Source organism: Eublepharis macularius, chromosome 2 (assembly GCF_028583425.1).
Source record: "Eublepharis macularius isolate TG4126 chromosome 2, MPM_Emac_v1.0, whole genome shotgun sequence".
Taxonomy (NCBI): Eukaryota; Metazoa; Chordata; class Lepidosauria; order Squamata; family Eublepharidae; genus Eublepharis; species Eublepharis macularius.
Genome location: NC_072791.1, coordinates 95,965,022 through 95,988,476, shown reverse-complemented (window position 1 = coordinate 95,988,476; position 23,455 = coordinate 95,965,022). Strand labels below are relative to the sequence as shown.

The window sequence follows — 23,455 nt, the reverse complement described above, 5'->3', positions numbered from 1 at the left end:
TAACGGTATCCTGAAGCATATCTTGGCTTTGATTACACAAAGCTTTTAAAAGTGAACAGTATATAAGATATGCCCTTCCCACATACACAGAGTGCAAAAAGATGCAGCAGTGGGCTTGCCACATAACTGAGCATCTCATCTCTTTATCGCTCTGCTATTAAAGCACCTAGGATTAAAAACAATCTCCCTTTTATAGACACGGTTGATTCAATGAGATCAAAGGTATTTATACTTGTATCTCTTTAGTGGTTTCTGTATCTTGATTTGTAAGGCGGGAATTCAGCATAAGATCTAATGTGGATAGAACATTTCTATTTCTCAGAGAATCCTCCATTAGTTAACTTTTTCATACATACTGGTTATGAATCTAATTAACAAAGGAAATTTAAATAGCTTTTTATTCTTGAAATCAGGGGTCATTTTGTAGAAAAAGAACTGTAGGAACTCATTAGCATAACTCATTAGCATATCTCATTCACATATGCCACACCCCCTAATATCACCGGAAGTGTGTCAGAAGGCAACAACCACCCCTCAGGCCCCTTTCCCCCAAAATCTCCAGGTATAAAATAAAGCAGAATGAACTCAAAGCAGTTTACCCTCCTCTGGAGAGCCAGCGCCAGCAGTAACTGCTTGATCGTCTTCGTCCTTCTGTGCAGCCCCACATTGGGACTGCGCAGGCGCAGGCCAGCCGCGGAAAAGATTTTTCTAGCTTTTAGAGATGTGAAGGGGACGTTCGGATCCACCGCGCATGCGCGCCGGTGTTCCCGCCAATTTTGAATGCATATATATCCGAACGTCCCCGGCATTCCCTCAGTTCCTTTTTCGCCGCCGTCGAAAAGGTTCTTCTTCTCTAGCGTTATTTGTCTCTCAGCGTCTCTTCGGAGTTTCTTGGTCTTTTTCCTGTGCTGTTCGGTATTTTCTTGTGTCCATCTGTCGGGGAATACTGTTCAAAATGTCTCAGACGTCCTTATTTAAAAAGTGTCTGAAGTGCGGAACGAAAATGACACACTCGGATGGCCATGAGCTCTGTCTCATCTGCCTGGGCGAGGGGCACGTCGTGGAGCGTTGTGCGGTGTGCATGTCTTTCACCCCGAAAGCGAGGAGCGATAGGAAGGCCAGGCTCCGTGCCTTCTTGTGGGATGCCAACCTTCTCCCCCCCAAGCCATCGGGCTCTTCGGGAGATAGGCCCCGCTCCGCCGCTCCGTCACCGGCGCCGTCTCGTAAGTCGCCAGAGCCGCTTCCATCGGAACCGACGGGGCAACCCGTTCCGGAGGCCCGATCTGACTCCGGTTCCGGGGATCGTCCTTCGAGTCGGAAGGCCAAGAAACGTCCGTCATCCAAATCGAAGCCCTCGTCCAAAACTTCGGCCACAGAGGCTTCTTCGGAGCCCCCGCCTAAAAAGGCCAAGGCCAAGTCAAAGGCCAAGGGCCGTGCTCCGTCCCCGGCTCCAACTGTGCTTCCCGGTACTCCGCCCAGACCGGTCCTGATAGCTGACGATGTGGTGAGTCTCCACACCCCGTCACCTCCTTGCACGCCTCCTCCGTCGGTTCCGGAGGAATTCCTGTCGTTCCCGCCTTTTTCGGAACCATATCAGCCATTCGAGCGTTCCCTGCCGTCTGCCCCGGCGCCTTCGGAATCCTCCGTTCCGATGCCGTCCGCCTCGTCGGTTCCGGCAACATTCCGCTGGCCTGCCCCGGTACCTGCTCCTCTACCTCCTTGCCAGTCTGTCCCAGGAGTGGGGAATATGGCCTCCTGGCAGGATTTTGTGGCCTGGTTCCAGCAGTCCGTGCCCTTCCTGCAGCATCCTTCGGTTCCGCAGCCTTCCGTTCTGGCTCAGCCGATTGTGCACCCTGCGCCTGCTCCTCCTGCGGCTAGCGTGCTGGTCCATTCCTCGGTTCCTATGCCTCGTCCTTCAGCCCCAGTTGATCGCCGGACTTCGGTTCCGACGCAAACGCCGGCAGAATTTTCAGATTCCGAGGATGAGGAGGGCCTGGCTTCCCCGTCAGAATACTCTTCGGATGCGGCTTCTGACCCTTCCCCGGATGACACCGTAGGTGGGTCCCGTTCGTCGTCCCCGAATGACGACTACAGGCTGTTCTCCGAGCAAATGATGCGGATGGCCGCCGCGCTGGAGATAGACGTCTCCTCCACGACCTCCAAGCCCAAGAGTAAGCTGCTGGAGGCACTGTATTCCGGGTCCCCCGCGTCGGTGGCGTTTCCCCCTGTGGAGGATTTCGTTGACAGCGCTCTCGCGCTCTGGCAAACACCGGCGTCCGTGTCCGCAACGGCAAAGAAGGTAGAGAGGTACTACCGTTTAAAGCAGGATGATTGCCCGTACCTCTTCAGTCATCCGAAACCCTCGTCCATCGTGGCTGAGGAAGGTCAGGCTCGGTTCCGTTCCGGTTCCTCGTCGGCCCCGGCGGACTGAGAAGGCAGAAAGCTGGATGGCATGGGCAGGAAAGTCTACTCGTCCGCGTCTTTGGGATTCCGTATTGCCAACTTCCAGGCCATAATGGGGTCCTACAATCTGTTCCTCTGGAAGCGGCTGTCCTCTTACCTTTCCGATCTCCCCGAGGATCGCCGCCACTTGGTGAAGGCCCTTCAGGCAGAAGCCGATTCCGCGGCGCGCTCGATGGCGACTTCGGTGGTCCTGCGTCGACACGCCTGGCTCCGGTCCACTGCCCTGCCGCCAGAGAAGAAGGCGAAAGTGGAGGATTTCCCATTCGAGGGGCCCCAGCTCTTCTCGGAGAAGACGGATGAGTCCCTCTCCCTGATGAAAAAGAATCAGCAGACGGCCAAGTCCCTCGGAGTCGCCCCCTCAGCTCAGTCGTCGGGTCCGAGGTATCGTTATGGTCGGTTCCGGTCCTACCAGACCCCTTACCAGCCTTACCAGCAGCGTCAAGGGCGCTTCTTTTCGGGCCAGTCCTACGGTCACCGATCCTATTCAGCCCAGCAGCGTCACTCTTCCAGGCGCTCCGGCCGGTCCAAGGGCAGGCAACAGCCCTCTTCACCCAAGCCTTCGACCTCGGTGCAGAAGCCCTCGGTCTTCTGACTAAGCCTGAACGCTCCCCTGTTGGCCTCTGAGGACACTCCCTCTACTGCCCGGTTCTTGGACAGGCTTCGGCCTTTTTTGCCCTGTTGGCAACTTGTTACATCTGACACTTGGGTCCTGTCTATTGTGGCCCATGGTTACAAATTGTTATTCGTTGATGCACCTCCCCTTTCTCTCCCTCCCCGTTGTTCTCCATGTTGTGATATTGTGTTACACAATAATGTTATAGAGTTGGTGAACAAAGGTGCTGTCCGACTGGTCAATGTCGCTACTTCCCCTTGGGGATTTTACTCGAGGTATTTCCTGGTGGATAAGAAGGATGGAGGTTCCCGGCCCATTTTGGACCTTAGGGGCCTCAACAGTTATTTGAGGGTTGAGAAATTTCGGATGTTGACCCTGGCACGGGTTATAGAGCTCCTGGAGGTTGGCGTTTGGTTAGCTATTCTGGACTTGAAAGACGCCTACTTCCACATCTCCATTTTCGAGGGCCACAGGAAGTACCTGCGGTTTGTCTATGGGGATTCTGTGTATGAATATACGGTGTTGCCCTTTGGGCTGGCCTCTGCACCCAGGGTCTTCACGAAGTGCATGGCCACCGTGGTGGCATACCTACGGTCCAGGGGATGCTTTATCTACCCATACCTGGATGACTGGCTCCTGGTGGGACCCTCAGCTGACTCTCTCCAGGCCCATATTGCCCTCACTTTGTCTGTACTGGCTAGGTTGGGCTTGGTGGTTAATGGGGATAAGTCCGTCCTTACTCCAGGCACGGCCATTAGGTTTATTGGGGTTCATCTCGACTCTCCCCGGGGCAGAGCCTTCCTGCCCCCCGATCGCCTGACCAGGCTTTCCTCCTTAGCCCGTCACTTCCTGCATAACCGTTTCCAGACTGCCCTTTTGATCCAAACGTTGTTGGGCCTTATGGCCTCCTCCACAGGGGTAGTTTTTTTCGCACGCCTGCATATGAGGCCTCTGCAAAACTGGTTCGTCCGGAGGTACAACCCCCTCACTATGGGCCAGCATCAGAAATTCTCCATCCCCAGGGTGGTGCAGCGCTCCCTGGCCTGGTGGACTGTCCCTGAGAACCTGTCCGAAGGTTGTCCCTTTGGCCCTTTCCTGGCAGAGGTCACCGTCTTTACTGACGCCTCCAACTTGGGATGGGGAGGGCGCTGTGGGCAGCTCTCAGCCCAAGGTGTCTGGTCCCCAACTGAGGCATCCATGCACATAAACCTTTTGGAGCTTAGAGCGATCCGTTACTCCCTTGCTTGTTTTGCAGATATCATTCGGAACAGGAGGGTTCAGGTCCTGTCGGACAATACCACAGCCTGCTATTACCTCAACAAGCAGGGAGGAACGGTCTCGCTCAAGCTCTGCAGGGAAGCAACGACTCTCTGGACGTGGGCCATGGTCAACAACGTCCTTCCCAGGGCCGTTCACATTGCCGGGGAGCTCAACACCGCAGCAGACACACTGAGCAGGGTGTTTCTACCTCAGCACGAGTGGTCCCTCAACAGGGTTTACCTCCACCAGGTCTTCCGATCATGGGGCACACCACTCATCGACCTCTTCGCCACGGCCCACAACAAGCAGGCCCCGCTGTTCTGCTCCCGGGCCGGAGTTGGCCGTCACTCCCTAGGGGATGCTTTTCAGATACCCTGGTCCCCGGGGCTCTTTTATGCCTTCCCGCCCTTTCCACTCCTGCACAAGGTCCTCTCCAGGATAAGGGCCTTCAACACCCACTGTATCCTGATTGCCCCACGGTGGCCCCGCCAGGATTGGTTCCCGCTCTTACTCTCCCTTTCACGGGGACGGTGCCTAGCACTTCCGCCGGCCCCGGACCTATTGACCAGGGACGGGGTCAGACACCACAATGTGGCAGTTCTGAGCCTGGCTGCCTGGCTCCTGTGCGCTCCGGAGTAGGCCTCTCCTCGGAGGTTCTTAAAGTCATTCTGAATGCCCGGAAGCCATCCACCAGGCTATCCTACCAGAGGAAGTGGTCACGTTTTTCCCAATGGCTGGCCTCAAAAGGGGTCTCTCCCTTTGATTGCCCTTTGCCTGTGATTCTCGACTACCTCCTATATTTGTGCTCACAGGGTCTTGCCTTCTCCAGCATTAAGGTCCACATGGCTGCGATCTCTGCTTTTCATGAGCAGATTGATGGAAAGACCGTTTTCACTCACTGGCTTTCCAAGCAGTTCCTAAAGGGCCTGTTTAAGACCTTCCCTCCTAGGGCCCCCGCCGATTCCTCAGTGGAGTCTGTCCCTGGTACTCTCCCAACTGATGCTCCGGCCCTTCGAGCCCCTATCCACCTGTCCCCTGCCCTTGCTCACACAAAAGGTGGCCTTTCTGGTGGCGGTCACGTCCTCTAGGCGTGTTGGGGAGTTGTCTGCTCTGAGGTGTGACCCTCCCTTCCTGCAGTTTTTCCCTGGTACGGTCATGCTCCACACTAGCATGGAATTTCTGCCCAAAGTGGTCTCCAAATTTCACCTACAGCAAAAGGTGGTCCTCCCTTCCTTTTTTCCAACGCCCTCATCCCCAGGGGAACGAGCACTACACACATTGGATGTAAAGCGTGCTTTATTGTTTTATTTACATCGCACCAAATGCTTCAGGAAGTCTCCTGCCCTGTTTTTATGTTACTCTGGCCCTCGCAAGGGCTCACCTGCTTCTGCCCAGTCCATCTCTCGCTGGATTGTGTCTACGATTAAACTTTGCTATCAGCATGCTGGAGTCCAGTGTCCCTTGTTGGTTACCGCTCATTCCACTCGAGCGCAAGCTGCTTCTGCTGCCTTCCTGCGAGGAGTGCCGCTCCGGGACGTCTGCCAAGCTGTGACATGGTCCACTGCAGACACTTTCATCAAACACTATTCTGTGGACGTGAATGCACGGCGTGAATCAGCTGTTGGCACGGCTGTCCTGCATTCTTTGTTCCAGTAGACACTCACACCCGCCCCCATTGGTGAGATGCTAATTATTCTCCCAATGTGGGGCTGCACAGAAGGACGAAGACGATAAACAGGGTTTCTCACCTGTAACTGTTGATCGTCGAGTCTCTTCTGTGCAGACACACATTCCCTCCCACCTACCCCGCTGTGAGTGCTTGGTTTCTGAGTTTCTCCGGCGGCTCAGGTGAACTGAGGGAATGCCGGGGACGTTCGGATATATATGCATTCAAAATTGGCGGGAACACCGGCGCGCATGCGCGGTGGATCCGAACGTCCCCTTCACATCTCTAAAAGCTAGAAAAATCTTTTCCGCGGCTGGCCTGCGCCTGCGCAGTCCCAATGTGTGTCTGCACAGAAGAGACTCGACGATCAACAGTTACAGGTGAGAAACCCTGTTTTTCTCTCTCACACACACACACACGTCATGAATGAAGCAGAATGAACTCAAAGCAGCTTACCCGCCTCTGCACAGGCCTCACCACTTGCAGGCCTGGAGGATGGGCCACATGGCCTCTCTTTCCCCCCATGCTCCCCCCACACGGCTGCGCCCACCCCAGGTTCCTACCACGGAATCCAGGAGGTGGTGATGGGTGGTGGTGATGCTGCTGCTGCCTCTGCCTCTACCTGCAGCTAAAGACACGGGCAGTGGGGAGGAAAAGGAATCATGTGGACGGGGCCAAAACCCACGTGACCTCTTTTCAGATGTTATGGAACGCCATTCCGGCGCGTTCCCCCTCCAAATGAGCTCTGCTTGAAATGTACATTATGACCCTGCATTATCCATGCCACGTCAGCCAGAGGTTTTAGAAAATGTTACAGAATGGGCTTATTTTGTTCCCTGTTTTGGATGAGAGACAAAGGGGATTTCAGTAGTAGTAGTAGTAGTAGTTGTTGTAAAATTCGATTTATATACCACCCTTTAGGATGACTTATCATCTGCTCAGAGCGGTCTACAAAGTATACTGTCATTATCCCCACAACAACAATCACCCTGTGAGGTGTGTGGGCTGAGAGAGCTCTGAGAAGCTGTAACTGACCCAAGGTCACCCAGCGGGCTACAAGTGGAGGAGTGGGAAATCAAACCCAGTTCTCCAGATTAGATTCCCGTGCTCTTAACCACTACACGAAACTAGCTAAGTAACAACACCGCATTATTCTTGAAATTAACTTCCCTCTTAGGAATTGACTCATTACATGCTGGTGGGTACTGGCTAGGGGTGTGCACTGAGAAAAATTCAGTTTTTCCGCTTCGGGTAAACCCGATCTATAATACCCCGAAAGACAAAGTAGCAAGCCTATTTTAATAGGCTTTAAATAGCTTCGGTATGCTCCGTAAAGATTCAGAGCATACTGAAGTGAGAGGGAAGCTGCCTGTTTCCCAACCCCCCAACCCCCCCATTATGCCTCCGTCCGCCACATCCCCACCACACACACCCCACTTACCTGGCTGTGGAGCCAGGAAGAAGACCACCTGGGCAGCGGGAAACCTGGAGCCGCCTTCTTTGCCACCTTAGCTGCCAGCTGGGCGGTGGGGAAGCCTGGAGCTGGCTCCTGCGCCACCTTTTCTGCTGCAGCAGTGGCCAGCTGGGCAGCGGGGAAGCTTGGAGCTGGTTCCTGTGTGGCCTGTGCCACCTTCTTCGCTGCCACAGCAGCCAGCTGGGCAACAATGAAGCCCGGAGCCAGCTCCTCGGTGGTGACCCGCACCGCCTTCTCCACCACTGCAGCGCCACGGCAGCCTTTTGAGGGCCAGGAAAGGCCACCACTGCCACCATTTGAGGGGCAGGAAGGGCCAGAGCTGGCTACTCTGCTGTGCCGCCGCTGCCGCCTCCAGGGCCTGCAGAGGCCAGCTGCCTGGTGGGGAAGGCCAGAGCTGCCTCCTCCGACCCTTCCTGCCTTCCATGGCGACCGTTTCAGGGGTAGGAAGTGCCTCCTCCTCCGCCATGGTGGCCATTTGAGGGGTGGGAAGGGCCAGAGCCAGCTGCTCTGCTGTCGCATCGCCGCCTCCAGGGCTACAGCGGCCAGCTGGCCGGCGGGGAAGGCCATAACCCCTCCAGCCTCCGCCTCCGGCTGGAAGTGGGGGGAGGTTGAGCGAAGTTTAAAGGGCTCTGCCGCTTGCAAGCGACAGGGAAAGGGCCCTTTAAACTTCAGCTGACATGCAGTGGGGATCCCCCTGCCTCCAGCTGAAGTTTAAAGGGCCCTGCTGCTTGCAAGCAGCAGGGAAAGGGCCCTTTAAACTTCAGCTGGCAGGCGGGGGGATCCCCACTGCCTGCCAACTGAAGCCAGCTCCAGCCTGAAGCTTCCCAAAGGTACCCAAATAATTCGGGAAGCTTTAATTCAGGATTTCCGAATCGTGGCCAGCATGCTGGCTCCTATTCGTAAATCCCGAATCTTTACAGATCAAGTCCAATTTGGGTATTTTTTCCAAATCAGAAACCCGAAGCACACACCCCTAGTCCTGGCTACAAAATGTCTTTTTCACACAAAAATTAGGGCCTTGAATTCTTGGCACTTTCAAGCATTGTTAAGAGTCATGGCTTCTTACCCACATTCTAGTTCAGAATATTGTGGTGCTATAATTGTTGAATGGTTGCTGAAAGCGCAAGTCGTGTTTCATGACATGGGTAGCAAAAGCATTGCTGACTTCCAGAATGACTGACATGACATCTGCTTAAAGTTGTTTTTAAATCTCCCTTATAAAGATGGGAAAACGTAATCCTTTAGGAACTAGGGAGAGACCTCTGAAGTTGTTTTCTTTGAGGAGAGATGTGATGTCAGGTTTTTAAAAGATCTTACGCAAAATGTTGGGAACTTCATCAGTTGAATGGCTGAGGTATGAAGTGCATATAATGCCTACAAAATCTGTACTTACTGTGATACTCTCTTGAATATTCTACTTATATTGTACATTGGATCTTAAAATGCATTGCTAGGATTAAAAATAAGCTGTCGTATTGATTTGCTATGCTTGTTTATTTGTCAGGATGATGATAAAAGCTTTAGACGAGCACCTTCATGGAGAAAGAAGTTTAGACCAAAGGATGTAAGAGGTTTAGCTGCTGGATCAGCAGAGACTCTCCCTGCAAACTTCAGAGTTACCTCCTCAATGTCTTCACCTTCTATGCAGCCAAAAAAGATGCAAATTGATGGTAATTTTTTTAAAGGCTGGTGGTTATGTTTGCCTGACAGTTGTAAATGAACTAGCTAAAGCATCTGCCTTCTTTGTGTGAAAGAAGACTTGTTTTGTGCATGATTTATAATGCCTTGGTCTGTGTTTGTTGAAGGAAGTCTTTCTCTGCTGTAGGAAGACTTGGTAGAATGGAGCCATAGGATGCAATCCATGAAACTATATAGTACCAATCCAGAAAGGACTGCTGCTGTTCATAATCCAGTTTTAGTGAAATTTCTAGGGGAAACTCCTCTAGCCTGTTGGATACAGACAGGGGTTATTCAGTAGCAGTTACTGTTTACTCTTTGGCTTGGCAGATTGTAATTATTACTTCCTCCTGATTCCTTAACCCTTCCATCAACTTCAGTTCTCTGCCACATCCCTTTTTTCCTTCTCTGCCCCATGGCTCCATTCTCTGTGCTTTCAAATACTGTCATGTCTTTTTTTAAAAATTATATTTTATTCAACATTTTCAGTATTTTTTTAAACAACAATAACAAACAACGTAGAATATTACATACAACAATCAGAAAAGTACACCTGTTACATGGTTCAGTATTCCTTATTCGGTTATTTGAGTGGCTGTTATGTAACAAAGATATATAGGAAAACGCTCTGTTAAACAAAATTTTTCCAAGTTTGATTACTGCTTAGTGATGTTCATATTAATATACCAACCAGTATCATAAGTATGCTAGGGAATAGTAGAGGTCATGTTTCCTGCTTGCATTTGTCATATTTTCATCTTTTGTTAAGTAATCTAGAACTGGGGACCATTGCTCCAGAAGTCGTATCTTATCTTTTAAAAAAACCTCCACTTTGAATTTCCCTTCTCCTTCTAGCTGCATTCCTATCATCTTCTCTTTTTCAAGTACAAAACTCCTATTTTATACATACTGCCTTCTCTACTTATACTCCAGCTTTCTGCTTTATCACCTACAGTTATGTTTTATTAGTATTTCTGCATTGAAACTTCTGTCTTCTGCAAGTAGCTGATAGCTTTGGTAGGTTACTGTATTTTTGTTTTGACAAATATGGAACCTCTTCTCACTTTTTTGGATGAGTCAGCCTACAAAATAGAAATATATCTGTCATTTCCCTTCCCCAGCCCCTTACATCTTCTCTATAAAATCTTTTAAGTCTCCTCTTCTTCTTCCTGGATTTTGTTCATATCTCCATTCCTTATCAGTGTGTCAGCTGGGGATATAGGCAGCAACTGGCTCAACGTTGTTTTGCATAGTGGTAAGAGACCCCTGAGTAAGACAGTGTTACATGAACTCATTGCAATATTCCAAGGGCCCAACTGTGAGTGCTCTTGGAGATGAGGTTGTTCATATACGGATTTATTTTGCCTACTGAGAATGGAAATTACATGCTGCTGTATGTCATGGGATGGTGTGTCTGGTTGTGATTTCCCCATCTCCCATAAAGTTATAGTGTGTCTTTAGTCAATATAGCCATGTATTTGAGTTTTGTGTGGCTAACTTCAATGTGTGTATTGAACTTGATTCTAACTAAACGCATGCTCTGTTCTGCATGTTTTCCTGATTGTTGACATAGGCAATGTATCTGCAACACAAAGACTGGATTCTGCTACAGTAAGGACTTATTCATGTTAAAGCCTTTCATTGGTAAGTAAGAGTGATAGCTTAATAGGATTTACTAGTAGGGGTGTGCAGCAAAAAAAATTTGGGGAAAAAATTCATAAATAAGGATTTCCGAAGCATCAAGCTGCTTTGGGAATTGTTATTTAACCTGCTTCGGTGTGCTCCGTAAAGATTTGGAGCACACCGACAAACTTCCCTGCCCAGCTGCTTATTTCACCCAATGAGAGGAGGAGGAGGGAGTAGTTTAAATCCCACTGGCTTCAGCTGCCTGGTGGGGAACTTCCTGCCAAGCAACTGATTTGGGTGTTAAAATGCCCCTTTCTGTGCCACTGCGCAGCAGCATGGAAAGAGGCATTTTAACCCCGCCAGCTTGACTCAGCTGCTTGGTGGGGACCTTCCCACCAAGCAGCTGATTCGGGGGTTAAAATGCCCCTTTCCATGGCACTGTGCAGCACCATGGAAAGGGGCATTTTAACCCCTTGACCCAAAGCTTCCCAAAGCAATATAAATCGCTTCGGGAATCTTTGATTTGGGGTTTCCGAAACAGACACAGCACGCTGGGGCCGATTCAAAAATCCCGAAGCTTTGCAAATCGAGTCTGATTCGGGTATTTTCCCCAAATCGGAAACCCGAATTGCACAGCCCTATTTACTATCACTAATATTCTAAGGTGCCTGTCTTCATACACATAACATTTAGAAAGTTCTTTTCTTGAGGAAAGTTTGCCTTCACAAAATGGAAAACCAGCAGGTGATTCTCCTGTGCTTCAGAAATGATGGTTGTGCAAAACCAGGTTGTAGGGAGGAGTTCTGCAGCCTGCTTTTTGTATCTGATGCAGGGGCCTTGAGGGCCAAGTTTGGGAAGACTCAACACTCCCCAGTAGCGTATCAGTGCTATGAAATTACAAGCTAATGCTTTTACAGTCTTAGTTCATCTTTATCCTTCTGAGCATACATTGGGACTGCACATTTGCAGGCCAGGTGCTCAAAAAAGTTTCTTTTACTTCTTTAAAACTCTGTTAGGGGTCACTTCTCCCCAAGCATGTAGGAGCCCACTTTTCCACCTAAATGGTCACATGCTCTGATGGAGAAGCAACCTCTCAGTTCTCTCTTAGCCGCTGTGAAGAGAAAATTCTTCGCTAGCTCTGCTCGTTCCCTGTCCTTCAGGTCATTTGGTGAGTTTCATCAATCAGAGATCTCACTGCTAACTCTGATAATTCACCATCACTTGTTCATGAGTTTTTGCTCTGAACACTGTCCCATAAGGCATTATTCAAAAAGTGCTCTAAATGCAGGGCAAAAATTATCCACACAGAATGTCATCATCGGCAATGGTGTCAGATCTCCTAAACCACCAACATACATCATTGAGTATGTTACCAAATCCATGGCAGGAAGCTCATAGTCATCACTGTGTATATTACTTACCCCCTCCATGCCACTGTCAATGGCCAGAAGATCCAGAGAAACACCTAGTGCCATTCACTTCTACTAGGCAAACCTAAATGCCTCTACCTCACTATTCGCAGCTGGAATATCACTTGGTAGTCAACTCAAGAGGAAGACCAACTTCCTGTGCATTATGAGGCTGGTTCTAAAACAGCCTCAGATCCATCCCCTGACAATATGGTTGGGTGTTAAGATCTGGTACTACTTATGAAGACCTTTGGATGTTTGCCTTCTTCACTGGTGACCAAAGATGTTCAGACCAAGCACTAGCCTGGTGCATGCTTGGCTTCTACTGATAAGGAAGGGAGGAAGATAGACTCCCTGGGCAGGAGGCAATATTCAGTCTGAGCCCTCAACCTCAGGATAGGCAACTATCAGACTATCATGGGGGCTTGTCAGCAGTACCTGTAGGAGAAACTTTCATCCCATGCTGATTCCCTGCCAGAAGTAAAAAAAGCACTAGAGAAGCTTTTGCATTCGGAGGCAGTGCATCTGTCAGAGCAGCAAATGAATGTGGGACATCACACTGTTGATAGATCTGTTGCCATCTAGGAACAACATGGCCGTTCAAAACAGTGCTGACTAGAGCTTGAACTCCCTACTGATCCTGTTATCTGGATAGATTATCACCTTAAGCCTCCAATTGGGAGGCTATAACATTTGTCACTTGGGTTTTAGACATAGTGAAATATAGCTACAGGCTGGAGTTTAAACAGGTACCTTAATGTCAATTGACTGAGGCTGCTGTTAATAATACAGTGCCCCAATTAGCATCTGAGATTCAGCCCTTATTGCTAAAGGAACAATTGAAGTGGTTCAGGATGGAGAGCCATAATGTGTTTTTTTCCCTAGTTTTTTCCTAGTTCCCAAAAAAGATGGTGACCCAAACAGTAACCTACATAGGTACTATGTTAGATTCTTCTGCAGGTTAAGCTACATTACCCCTTGACAGGGCCAAAGTGCTCAAGTCTATGGCATCAACTTTTTACAAAAACAATGTTTTCAATTAGTATTATGCATTCAGAGGCTGTTGGATCTAATGGCATCCACAACTTCTGTGGTTCCATTCGTACCTTACAGAATTAATTTATCTGGTCATTCAAGGTATCCATTCCCAAAATCACAGGTTATCTGTTCCATAAACAGTAATAAGGTTCTTAGCATGGTGGGGGAGTGATGACAATTCCTTTAATTGGGTCTCCACATCATGAAATCAGCCTTACCACTGATGTGTCACTAGAAGGTTGGAGTACACATTGCAGTGAGGCGGCCATATAAAATGTGTGGTCATCATCTGAAAAAGGTCTGCACATTAATGTTCTAGAACTAAGAAACAGGGGCGACCAGACTTACCTGGCGCCCGGTTGCTGCCGGCGGGCCGGGAGGGAGACGGGGAGCTGCAACGGCTGGGTGCCGGCTCGCCTGGGACGCCTGGGCGGGCCGGCGCCCAATCAGATTCAAACCTGGGGCCGGCCAATCCCGGCGGCCCAGGCCGGCCCCGGGAGGGGCGGGGATTGGCCGCGGACCTCAGGGCCGCGGTTTTCACCCAGGTCCGGCAGCTGGGTATTTACCCGGCTGCCGTCCCCGCCCTCCTCACTTTGGCTCGGACGGCGGTCTCCCACCCACCTCTCCCTCTTCTTCAGGTTTTTTATTTCTGTCACAACTTTGGCAGTGGGCATTGGGTCAGATCCTTTTTGGGGGGAGCTGGGGGCCTCCGGGCCCCAGGCTCCTCGGTAAGGAGATTCCCATAAGGAGTCTTGGGAGTGAGGCATGGGGATGCATGCCCAGCTCGGGGGCTGCCACGGCATCCTCACTCCCAGGTGGCAGGGGAATCACCCAGGGGTGTACACCCAGGTGATCTCCCCTTAAATGTCACTCCTTGGGTTCCCTCCCCCAGCCTGGGTCTGGGGGGGGGGTTGAGGCTCATCGGCTGTCAGGCGGGTCAGCCGATGCTTTTGCGGATCTGACCCACATGCGGCGCCAATACTCCTGGTTTCATTGCTGTCAATAAAGTTGTGGCCATGTTTTATCCAAATCTGTGTGTGGTCTCGGTTTGTTGTGGGTCCCCCCTGCTCCCTCCACTCGGCCTAGGCAGCAACCATACATTACGTTCTTAGATCTTTTGCAGTTATGCTTCAGGGCAAAGAGGTGGTGGTACGAACAGACATCACCACAGCAATGTATTACATCAACAAACAGGGTGATATTGCTTCTCTGACCCTTTCTGAAGAGGTCACTACTATCTGGAATTGGACAATTCCCAACTACGTCAATCTTCAGGCCGTTAGTATAGCTGGCTCAGACAACATCAGAGCTGACATTTTGATTAGAGGAATGAATTCTAACCACAAGTCGGCTTTGCAGGATGTATATATACAACCTGCATTCCTGGAATGGTGTTTCCCAGATGTGGATCCAGGTGAATGCACTCCCCAAAAAATCCGGGAAATCTGGATCTAGGGTTCTGGGTTCCCCCAAAAATCTGGGATTCCTGAGATCTGGAAAAGATTCTCTGATCTGGTTAAGACATCAGAGAATCCTGGATTATTTGGCAATTATTCCCTATAGGGAAAACCATCTGGAGGCTATTCGGAGGGGTGGGGGCTTAGGAGGCATTTTTCACTCAAACGCCACCAAATTTGCAAGGATCCTATTCCTGACTGTCCTCTAAAGATCATCTAAATTTCAGGAAGATTGGATCTCAGAGTCCAATTCTATGGGGCCCTGAATAAGGTGCCCCCAGCCACTTTCCATTGTTTCCTACGGGGGAAAACATTTCCAAGCAGGCTGTCAGGCAGAAACACACAGGGGCAAGGCTGCCAGTAGCCAAAGGCACATTTCCAAATGCAAGATGAAGTCCATCAGAGCAAAACTGAAGCAAGGGAATGGATGGAATCCCCCCAGAACCAAAGTAAATCAAGGGGCCCATCATCAAACCAGAGAATCATGACCAACAGAGAATTCCACCCAAACCAAACTGAAGCAAGAACCAACGTGAATCAAGGGAGCCAACATCAAACCAGAGAATCATGTCAAAACAGAGAATTCCACCCAAACTAAATGAAGCAAGGGATACTGTTTCAGCCAGTGTCACTCACAGAAGCCAGACACATAAGGAGAGCTCCTGTTCTGAATAGATTGGCCACCCACTTCCCCTCTTGGAAAAAAGTGGGAGAAGCCTAGGAAAGAATCAGCCAGAGGCTAAAGCCAGATTTCCCAGATTTACCTGGATTTATCCACAGGTCTGCATCTGGGTTCCCAGATCATATTCAGGATTCTCTGGTTTTGATTTGGGAAAGCTGGATTTAGCCAGATCAGCAAAATCTTGTCTTTTTTTCCTTATCCAGATTGCTTACCCCATATGGATCTGTTTGCAGCCGTGGACAATACCAAAGCACAGGTCTTTTGCTCCATGGCAGGAAGCAATCCACAGTCCATAGGGAATGCTTTCCAACATGTTTGGATAGGCTCCTTATTTTATGTATTCCCACCAAATCCACTCCTTGCAAAAATTATTCTTTTTGCAATCAAGAAGGACAGCACAAACTGTATTTTAATAGCAGCATTTTGGCCAAGACAAATTTGGTTCCCAAAACTTCTCAGGCTGTCCAAACAGAATTACACCACTGTCCCTCAGGTTCTCGACCTTTACAAGGGCAGGGTACTTCACCAGGACCACTAACATTACACCTCACAGCATGGCATATTCACGCTTAACGTTCGTGTTTTCTGACCATGTCCAAAATGTGCTGCTGAACACCAGAAAACCCTCCACTTAAAGGTCTTACTCTTCAAAATGGACATGCTTTACTGAGTGTGTCACTAAGAAGGCTTTTAAGTGACAGGCCTTCCCTCTAGCCCTCATTCTTGAATTTCTCTGTGAACTTGAAGCAAGTGGCTTGGCCACATCTTCCCTTAAACTGCATTTGGCCACTATTTCTGCCTTTCACGAACAGGTAGAGGGCAGATTGGTATCCCACCAAGCCTCTGATCAGTTTATTGAGGGGATGTATAATTTATGTCCCCTGATCTCACCTGTCACCCACAGTGTTTTTTGTCGCTGATGCTATCCTGCCTTATGTTGGCACCTTTTGAACAATTGACAACCTTTCTTTTAGATGTACTATTTAAAGCAAGTTTCCTTTTTGCTGTCTCATCAGCTAGAAGGGTCAGTGAGTTAGCAGCCCTTAAGGCAGATCCCCCCTATATCAAATATTGTGAGGAAAAGACGTCCTTCAGCCCAGCTTGGAACTTTGGTGTAAAGTGATCTCCCACTTTCACTTAGCTCAGCATATTACACTACTTGTATTCTTCCACAAACCAGAGTCAGAAGCTGAGAAGGCATTACACACACTGGATGTTTATTTGCTCAGAAGACGCTTGTTTCGTATATAGATCTCCATCTCTTTTTCCATTGTGGCCCAAATAAAGGTAAACTGGTCTCAGCCCAAATTGTGTCCAGGTGGATTGTTTCAGCTATCCAGTTGGCATACCAACAAGCTCCAGTTCTCTGCCCTCTCCGACCAAGGGTGCATTCAACAAGGTCTCAAGCTTCGTCTTTGGCTGTCCTTCACAGTGTTCTTCTGGACATTTGTAAGGCAGCCACATGGTCCTCTACAGACACTTTTGTCAAACATTTTGCTGTAGAAGTTAATTCCAGATGAGAAGCCACAGTTGGAAAGGCAGTCCTGCATTCCCTGTTTACAAAAAGTACAGACCAGTATATGGTTATTTGATTCTTCTATGCTCTAAGTAGGCACTGCTTCTTAAGATTGTTAAGAACAGTTTCTTAAGGTGTTTACTACAGTTCGGATTGTGATTTGCTTCTTATTGCATGTTTTAAATAAAATTATGTATTTGAGAGGGAGGGCAGATTCACCCAACCTTCTTTGTGTATAGCTTGGTAATTTCCCAGTGTGGGACTGTACAGACAAATAAAGATGAAAACAGGGTTGCACTTACCTGTAACCATTATTCATCAGGACTATCTGTGCAGGCACACATTCCATCCCTCCTGCTCCACTGTGAACTCTCCTGTATGAATTATCCAGTTTGAGCTTGCAGCATCTCAGAAGAACTAAGGGAAGGGGGTCACTTCACCACAGCACTTGACCATTTAGGTGGGATAGCAGGCTCCTATATGTGTTCAGGGAGAAGTGACCCCTAACAGAGCTTTAAGGAAGTGGGCCTGCACAGAAGCACTCGATGAACAATGGTTACTGGTAAGTGCAACCCTGTTATGTATACTGGAAAAAGAGAATCTGGACTACTGGCTGCCCCTCTCTTTGCCAAAGACCAGGAGGTTCTAAGAGAGGTTTTTGTTGGCCACCTTTGAATTGAGTGTAAAACTGAGTAGAGCATCATTCACCACTCTGCTTTGCTTGTAGCTTTCTGTATAGAAATCCAGTGCTGCTTAGAGCTGAACTAACATTTTTGTTTTTCTTTCCAGTTTATCCTCACTATTTCTACAGATGATCTGAAACATTTTGAACGCCTCAAAGACCATATTTTGGAAACATGAATCTGTTAATAATTGTTAAATCAATACTTTGAAATATTTTATTACAGAGTTTTTAATTAGCAAACAAATTTGTGAGTTCTATAGAAAAAGTATTTTAGAATTAAATGTTTCCTTATATTTATGTAAGGGTCTGTAAGTCTCATAATTACTTAACTGTTAGCATTCAGTCTATAAATCAAAATATTGCTAATTTTAGTCTTTTCAACTGAATGTACTCTAATGCTTTTATGTATATGTCCCTATAAGCAATATAGGGTTTTTGTAAATGATGCAGTTATTGTAATTATCAATAATGGTTTTTAATAAACGTGGAAGTGAAAAGAATTTTACTATCTTTGTAAAGGTATCATGACACCAAACAGTATATATATTTTGCCACTTGGAAAATGCTAGCTAGCTAGCTCTAAAATTCTTTTTTCTTCCCAGAGAAACATATGTATGTTAAAATAGGCATGGTACCTGATTCTGTTTCTGTTCATAAACTGTATCTTTTCCACATAGCATACAATTTTAGCGTGGATTTATTTAAGTCTTTTGTTCAGTATATCTAACTTTTCATAAAGTCCTAAAATGTGGGAATCATTGGGAACTATGGATCACACGTGAGCCCTAGTGAGCTCTTTTGTAATTGCTTTTCCTTGCTGTATTTGTACAGTCTGTGTTCATTGACTGAGCATAAGCCATAAATGAAAATATTTTCTATTAACTAAGAGTAGCTCCTAATAGTTAACAGGCAACAAGAAGTGATCTCCTTCTGTATTTTGGTGTGAAAGTGTTTGCAAAAAGATACTGATGCAATTCTTCTAAGCGGACCAATCATGCTGCACTGCAGTTTCATGACAAAGATGCTGATAGTGCAATATGTCTGAAGCATGAAGTACTGCAACTTTTAAAAGGCCTTACTTTTATTATGTCATCATTTGCATATATTTATAAACTTGTTTTAAATTCTGGACAACACTTTTAGTTGTTAATAATTTTAGCTATGTCAGGCAATATAAGTAGAAAATGCATAATTCATTTTTAAATAGCACATGAAGAAGCCAGCAAAGAGTAAGTTCAGATCATGGTGCATTATTTATTTGCAATAATATATACAGCATGTGTCTCTCTGTTTTGTTTTTGGCTCTTTTTAATTGTACAACTGAAATTTGTGTTACTGTTCTGTTTTTTTCTATTAACCTTTTCTGTGTACTTCTGATTATGTAACAAATTATGTACAGTCTAAATACTTTTGAACTATTTTTATCACAGTATTATTTATTGCTTTCTTTCAATAAAGTACTGAAGCATTTTTCACTGCCAGTAAAGTGCTGTTTATATTGTGATAGGGCTTGAATACTTCAAAGTTGAGATTTCAATAATTAATGCATTGTCATAAATGGCTTATGAAAATACCCATTCCTGGTTTCCTTGGTTTAAGCCAAGTGAACTTTGAAGGAACGCAGTCTGCTGTCTGTATTAGTTTATAGTGTAGCCCATGTGATTGTACATAATTGATTTCAAAAATCATATTTCATGCTAAAGATAAAAATATGACAAAAAATATAAAAGTTCCATGCATTTTGTAACTCATCTCTCCTAAATTCCAAGCCTGTTTGAAAAACAAGTGGCTGAAGACTTTCAACAGCATTTGGTTAGCAATCATCAGTGGAAGAGGTAGTGAATAGTAAGCCAGATATTGGGTGGAGGGGCAATTTTCAATAAACTAGAAAGGCCAGACTAACTGCAACCATACAGTTCATGATACTTCTAAGCACGCTTGTTTATTTTGCAATAACAGTCATTTTACATGTTTTCAAGAGACAAAGCACAAAATAAAGTGAGGTGAAATAGGGAACAAATTGATTAAAATTAAGATGTAGTGTTGGGTTTATTTACTTGAAAGAGAAATGTGAACAAAACAAAATGGTGGATTAGCAGGCAAAAGTAGATGTTGTATGATTTTTCCTTATCAAGTATGTGGCTGAAGTACTTTTTAAATTCCTTGTGTATGTAGAGATGATGTCTTGTCATAGTCAGGGTCATAAAGGATGGTTTACCTTAGTTGCTACAGTACAGTTATTTAATGTATACAGATAGTTAATATAACTATTTCTAGAGTTCTGTTGGTTTATATGACACTTTAAACAATAATGTGAAAAAAGACTGGCTCCAGACCCAAGCAGTTTACAGTTTAAATTTCAGAGGGCTAGAGGGGAAGAGTAGTGGAGAAAGAGAATAAACAAAGGGAAAGTCAAATTAACCAAGGATGAATGTAAGCCAATGCTGTGAGGCACACTTAAACCTTAATTTTAGCTTTGTTTTGAAGTCTATTGGAAATGAGTGAAACGAAGTTCATAGATAATTTCAACTAGTGTCACAATCCCAAATGGTTTTAAATATTGTTTGGTTGGTTGTTACTGTGGAGCTAAATAGAAAGAGACAGTTTCTTAGAGAGAGCTAGTGTGGTAAAGCACTTAGAATGTTGGACTAGGGTTTGAGTGACCTTGGTTTGAATCCCATTCTGCCATGGAAGCTTGCTGGGTGACCTTGGTCACACTATCTCAGCTTAAGCTACTTCACAGAGTTGTTGAGAGAATAAAATGGCAGAGAGGAGAACAATGTAAGCTGTCTTGGGTCTCCATTGACATGAAAGATAAAATAGAGTCGTGGATGAAAACTTTCAGTACCCGTCCTAAAATTTTAAATCAATGGTAACTGTAGAGATGAATATGTTGTGGTATATGTAACAGAATTTGTCGGTTGGTACACTAGATATACATTTTAGTAGCTCCATATCAGAAGTATGTGTGATCTGGCATAAAATGAGGGGTCTGTTCATGTTATTTCTGTGCATGCTCTCTATGATGATGCATGTCCAAAAACAGCATATGCCCTACATTGTTTTTAAAAAAATGTAGCTCTGCTGCATTTTTTGTTTCTTAAAAACAGTTTAAATACAGGACTGAAGTTCTTAGACTGCTATCTCACTGTTTTCAACAACTGCTTGAGGGTGCAAAACGTGTAATTAAGGCCCATGGAATGAATAGAATTACTGTTTCAAATGCCTTGTATTTCTGTGGAGGTTATTATGCTGCCAAATAAGAGGGCTTTAGCAATTGCTAGTTTGTGTTCAAAAGGGACAGAAGAAGGGGACATACTAAAACTAAGGACACCAATTGCCCATAGACAATACATGATTACCAACAGAGAATGCATGATTGCTCATAGGGAATAATGGAAACCATGCTTGCCTATAGAGAATAATGGAGAACACGCTTGCCCATAGGCAATAATGGAGAACACTCTTGCCCTTAGAGAATAATGGAGTCTACACTTGCCTGTAGGGAATAATGGAGACCATGCTTGCCCGTACGTAATAACGGAGCCCACATTTGCCCATAGAGGAAGGGGTGTTTGTGCGTTGTTATAGGCTTTGTAACTACTTTCTGCCTCCAATGTTGATGTAATTTTGGCTTGTTTCTTTTGTTTCTCTTTAAAAAGAAAAGATAATGGCCAGGGCACCTGGTTTGGGTGTTCACAATTTTGGACCCAATGGTAACTGCCTTACATCTCTTTTGCCAACCTCTCTTATTTGTGTCAATCAGGTTAGCCTTCCATCGTTTAAAGGAAGTCTTTTACTATTTATTGCTTTGACTTTATATATTAACCACACTGGCCTGCTCTTAGATTTGGCCAATCCCTTTCTAGTCTGTGATATACATTCTGTCTGTGCTTACATTATTATAGATTTAAATCCAAGCCTCATGGAGGGATTAGACCCTCCTGACCTTCCTTATAAATTTCCTTTTGACTACCTCCCCTTAATTTTTGAGAACTTTGGCTGTCTAAAATGAAATATTTAAAATTGGGTTTTGGTTGGGTTTTTTGGTCAACCTTTCAATAAGTTGGACTCCACTGAATTGTGATCACTGTTCCCAATGGGCACAATCAGCTCTACATCTCGCACCAGGTTCTGAGCATTACTTAGGACTTTCTGAATCACCTCTCCATTAGTTGGTTCCATGTCCATCTGTTCCAAGGAACAATCATTTAGATTTGCCTCTATGCTTGAGAGGAGACAGATGACAGGGTCTCAGTTAATGGCCTCAATCAATTACTCTCAGCATTTCACAATTAAGGATACATCAATCTCCAGTTTTGACACACTTATTTCCTTCACAGTTTTTCCTCTGGAATTGAACCCAAACAAATGAAAACCATATAAACTAAGCTTATTTGACCCATGAATCTGTTAAACATCTTTATTATGCTGTATAATAATTTACTGTGCCCCTTAGCTGAAGGATAAATGGACACAAAACTGACATCAAGAACCACAAAACTGAGAAACCTGTAGGGTAACATTTCAACCTCCCAGGGCGCTCAATGGTGGATGCTGGCCTTGTTGCCCACCTCGCCTTCTCTTTTCACAGGTACCACTTGCTATTTAACTGGGGTTCTGTGCAAGAGGTTTTCTTGCTTATGAGGAGGCTGTTGTGAGGGTAAGATGGAAGCTTGCTCACGAGGAGCTCATGGTGCTTCTCTTTGATCTGCAGCTGGACCATTTGGTGGATGCTGGCCTTGTTCCCCACCCTGCCTTCTCTTTTCACAGGTACCGCTTGCTATTTAACTGGGGCTCTGTGCAAGAGGCTTGCTTACTTACGAGGAGTCTGTTGTGAGGCCGAGATGGAAGCTTGCTCACGAGGAGCTCATGGTGCTTCTCTTTGATCTGCAGCTGGGGCCATTTGGTGGATGCCGGCCTTGTTGACCACTCCGCCTTCTCCTTTCACAGGTACCACTGGCTATTTAACTGGAGCTCTGTGCATGAGGCTCAAGCCTCTTGGCGTGAGCTGAAGGCTGGCCTGGGGCAGGCAGTCCAGGAGCAATCATCAACTACACAAAGTGGAGGACATGAGAGGATAGGAAGAACATCACTGTTATGAACTGTTCCTGAGATGCTTGTAACACCAACTCGATGCTGTTTGCTTAACTATACCATGATTGTAGCCCTAGTCTGTTACTTGAATTGATACCACCAGTATGCTTAATACTCCAGTATGTTGTTGTGGAGTCCAATCCTAAGCTTCTTACTACTTACTTCCTCTGTGGAAATGTCTGGCAAATTTCCTATTCAAGTAAAGTTGGGAGCTGGTAAATATGGGAGTAGGACTTACCAAAGGCACCCAACACAGTGCAGTAATGCTTGCTGCTTATCCAACCTCTCTAGTATTCCCTCTACTGACAATGGGGCCACTTTTACCCCTCCTGCTACAATAATACTATGCAATACCAGATCTGTTAGGAGCAAGGTTGCATGCATTGCTGGCATGTTGCAGGATGAGAAAATTGATGTGGCTTGCCTAACAGAGACTTGGCTGCAGGAAACTGACAAGATGTGTTTTTCCCAACTAACTCCCCCTGGTATGCAATCCTACACCAGCCTCACTATGGAAGCTGGGGCGGAGGAGTTGCTATTATTCTTCATGAGATCTCCAGTACAAGCTGTAGCTGGTATTGGTTGCATGCTCCTGTCTTTAGGAATTAAAGATAGACTGGGTATCCTGCTTGTTTACAGACCACCCAACTCCCCTATAAGCACCCTTTCTGAGTTGGCAGAGCTGCTAGCAGACATAGTGTTGGAGATACAAAGACTTACTGTTCTGGGAGACTTCAACATCCATGCTGATAGTTCAAAGTCAGGCCCAGCTCAGGAATTTATAGCTTCCCT

At 46.5% G+C, this 23,455-nt stretch overlaps 1 protein-coding gene across 3 annotated transcripts in view; it reads left to right on the top strand.

Annotated features, from left to right (window-relative positions):
• The window catches only part of PPFIA1 (PTPRF interacting protein alpha 1), a 124,101-nt gene extending 104,848 nt beyond the window's left edge, over window positions 1-19,253 (top strand). For all 3 annotated transcript variants that reach the window (XM_054970189.1, XM_054970188.1, XM_054970190.1), the window contains 3 exons: window positions 8,981-9,146; window positions 10,727-10,797; window positions 17,671-19,253. In XM_054970189.1, coding sequence (XP_054826164.1) covers window positions 8,981-9,146; window positions 10,727-10,785 — 225 coding nt within the window. In that variant the 3' untranslated portion in view covers window positions 10,786-10,797; window positions 17,671-19,253. The remainder of the gene's footprint in view (window positions 1-8,980; window positions 9,147-10,726; window positions 10,798-17,670) is intronic.
• The last annotated feature ends 4,202 nt before the right edge of the window (window positions 19,254-23,455 follow it).